This window comes from Cryptomeria japonica, chromosome 10 (genome assembly GCF_030272615.1).
Source record: "Cryptomeria japonica chromosome 10, Sugi_1.0, whole genome shotgun sequence".
Classification (NCBI taxonomy): domain Eukaryota; kingdom Viridiplantae; phylum Streptophyta; class Pinopsida; order Cupressales; family Cupressaceae; genus Cryptomeria; species Cryptomeria japonica.
The window spans coordinates 476,314,138-476,316,637 of NC_081414.1; the positions used below are offsets into that span (position 1 = coordinate 476,314,138).

At 36.4% G+C, this 2,500-nt stretch overlaps 1 protein-coding gene across 1 annotated transcript; it reads left to right on the top strand.

Annotated features, from left to right (window-relative positions):
- Nucleotides 1–481: 481 nt before the first annotated feature.
- Nucleotides 482–2,151, top strand: LOC131057042 (uncharacterized). Its single transcript, XM_057991234.1, has 3 exons — nucleotides 482–637; nucleotides 802–1,377; nucleotides 1,467–2,151. Exons 2-3 carry the CDS (start codon nucleotides 925–927, stop codon nucleotides 1,557–1,559), a joined length of 546 nt encoding a protein of 181 aa, XP_057847217.1. The 5' UTR covers nucleotides 482–637; nucleotides 802–924; the 3' UTR covers nucleotides 1,560–2,151.
- The last annotated feature ends 349 nt before the right edge of the window (nucleotides 2,152–2,500 follow it).

A 2,500-nucleotide genomic window follows, 5' to 3' on the forward strand; every position in this document is an offset into this window, starting at 1 on the left:
TTTCCCTTCAAGCGCGGGTGAAAGGTCTTGCTTTATCAGCAAGGACTCCATCTGCACCTTCCATAACCCGAAGCTCTGACTGGAGAACTTCTCTATCTTCGCTTCTTCCATGATTCTGGAATTTCAACCACCAAAATCTTTACAGCGATCTAACCTCGCTCTGATACCAATTGTTAGGATGAAGAAACGAATTTAAACAACAAATAAAACAGAATTATAAACACACAACACAAACAATTGAGACACACAGATTTATCGTGGTTCGGCAATTGCCTACGTCCACACTTGAAGCAGGGGAATCAATAGATTAATAACCAATCTGGTTTACACACATACACAGCTGCAAGCAGCTCCAGAAAATCACTCTACAAATGAAATACAATCAGCTCTTAGAGAGCTTGCAAGGAGAAGTTAAAGAGCCAAGAGTTTTGGTGGTAAGATGAAGGAGTCTGTTGGACTTCACTTCCAACAGTATAAGTTAGAAGAAAAGTGGATGGACACTGTGGGGAAGATCAAAACGTTAGAGTTCGTTGACATTGTTGGAAGCATGATGTTGCTCAAGCGGTGGGCAGAAATGGAAACAGAAAAGGAAAAGGAAGGAGAATCATGGTAGTTTGTCGTAAGAACAGGCCGCAAGGTGATTTAGGCTCTATGATTCAAAGTTAATTTATAAATATGATAAACTGTAGTTTTGATTTTTCTTTATACTCACGATTTTGTAATTTAATAGATCTTTTCAAGTGCATGTTAAAGAATTATCTTTTTGACCTCCTAAAATTCCTGGTTTCACTTATCTTGCAGAAGTGCAAGAATATTTTGAAAAAGGCTGTATCAAAATTGTTAACTGGAAAATGCCTTCTCACAGACCCCTATGAAAAGCCCTTATCTTTATCCACTATTGCGCCAAACACTCACCTCCTGGTCATGTACGAGCATTATGAAGATTCGTGGACAGGTCCATGGAGATTGCTGGAAGAAATTGTGCTGCTTTTCCAAATGATTTATGTTGGCAAACATTTTGGCGAGTTATCAAAAAAAATTGCAGACAGAATTCTGGCATATGCTTCCGAGGAATCTGATGCTTTCTCGTTACTCTATAGTTTATTGGAAGTTAATGGGGATTATCCATCCCATTTTTTGTCAAATTTTGTGCTCACAGATGTTGTTACAGATGAAGAAGATAGTAAACACTTCTCCAAATGGGAAGATACTACGCATTCATGTGTGGAGTCTTGGTTGACTGAGTCTAGTTTTTATTCTGAACTCCATAATATGACAATAGAACCGCAGGATAGTAATGAGAAGTTGCTGAGAACATTGATCAGTTCTGCAGAATCAAGAACAAGTGCCGTTTTCCTCAGGAACTACATAGAAAAAGTAAGATGTTTTTTGGATTTCAATAAAACTTGATAGAACCATAAAAAATCAAAGGTTTTACGAATCTTTTCTTTGTTTAACAACTGGAGGTGGGAGTTGATCAATTGCGTGGAAAGACAGTTTTGCTTCTCATCAGTCTCATCGATGAACATCCATTCGAGTCTTTAAAAGAAATATATTAGAAATTGAAAGCCAGTGACAACTTGGAAATCCTTTCGATACCGATCCCTGTTGAAGTCCGAGACGACAGCAGGATCGATTGCAGCATGAGGTGGATTTACTACCAGATTCTTCACTGGCTGGGTTGGAGAGCATTTTAAGAAATGTGCCATGGCCTGTACTAGGAAATCCCTGGCTGTTAAAGAAAGAGGTATGCTACTTTTTGGAAAGGGAGTGGGGTGAATTGAATCCGGGCATACTAGTGGTAGTGGACCCAAATGGAAGAATTACCAATAAAAATGCACTGCCATTGATAGAGACATGGGGAGCAGAACTGTGTCCATTCACCGAAGAAAAAATGAGGCACCTAGAGCAGGAGCCTCGTGAAGAGCATTTGAGTGAATATATATTAAACGGCCTCTTCGAGAAATGGAGTAACTAGGCTGAGGATCGCTTCTGCCATAGTCAAAATTTGTGGAATGCCCTTTTTAATTATTATTATGACATTAGCCAGCGTACCCTCAACTAAAAACAACATTATCTAGGGGACCTAAGCTGGCTGTCCCAGATATGAAAAATTTGTGTGTAAACTAGAGCTTGAATTAGTATTGTATCTGTTTTTTTAAGTGAGTTGTGTAATATGTTAGTTGATTGAAAGTAATGTTGATAGAATATTAAATTCATCAATTTTGGGTCAAATAATTAATTTTAATAGAGTAATTTTGAGGGTTCTATAAAACAATGTATTAGGATATATAAGATCAGTTCAATCAATATAAAGGCTTTTATAAAAAAATGAAAAAAAATAAATATAAGAATAAATTGTCATTGTAGATCATATGTTTTGAGTTTACATTAACAAGTTAGTTTTTGAAATTCTAACCTTTTTACTTCATTCATGTTTATAAAGAGAAAAAAACTAATAGAAGATATCGATATTCATATATTATTATTTTTCTTGTTA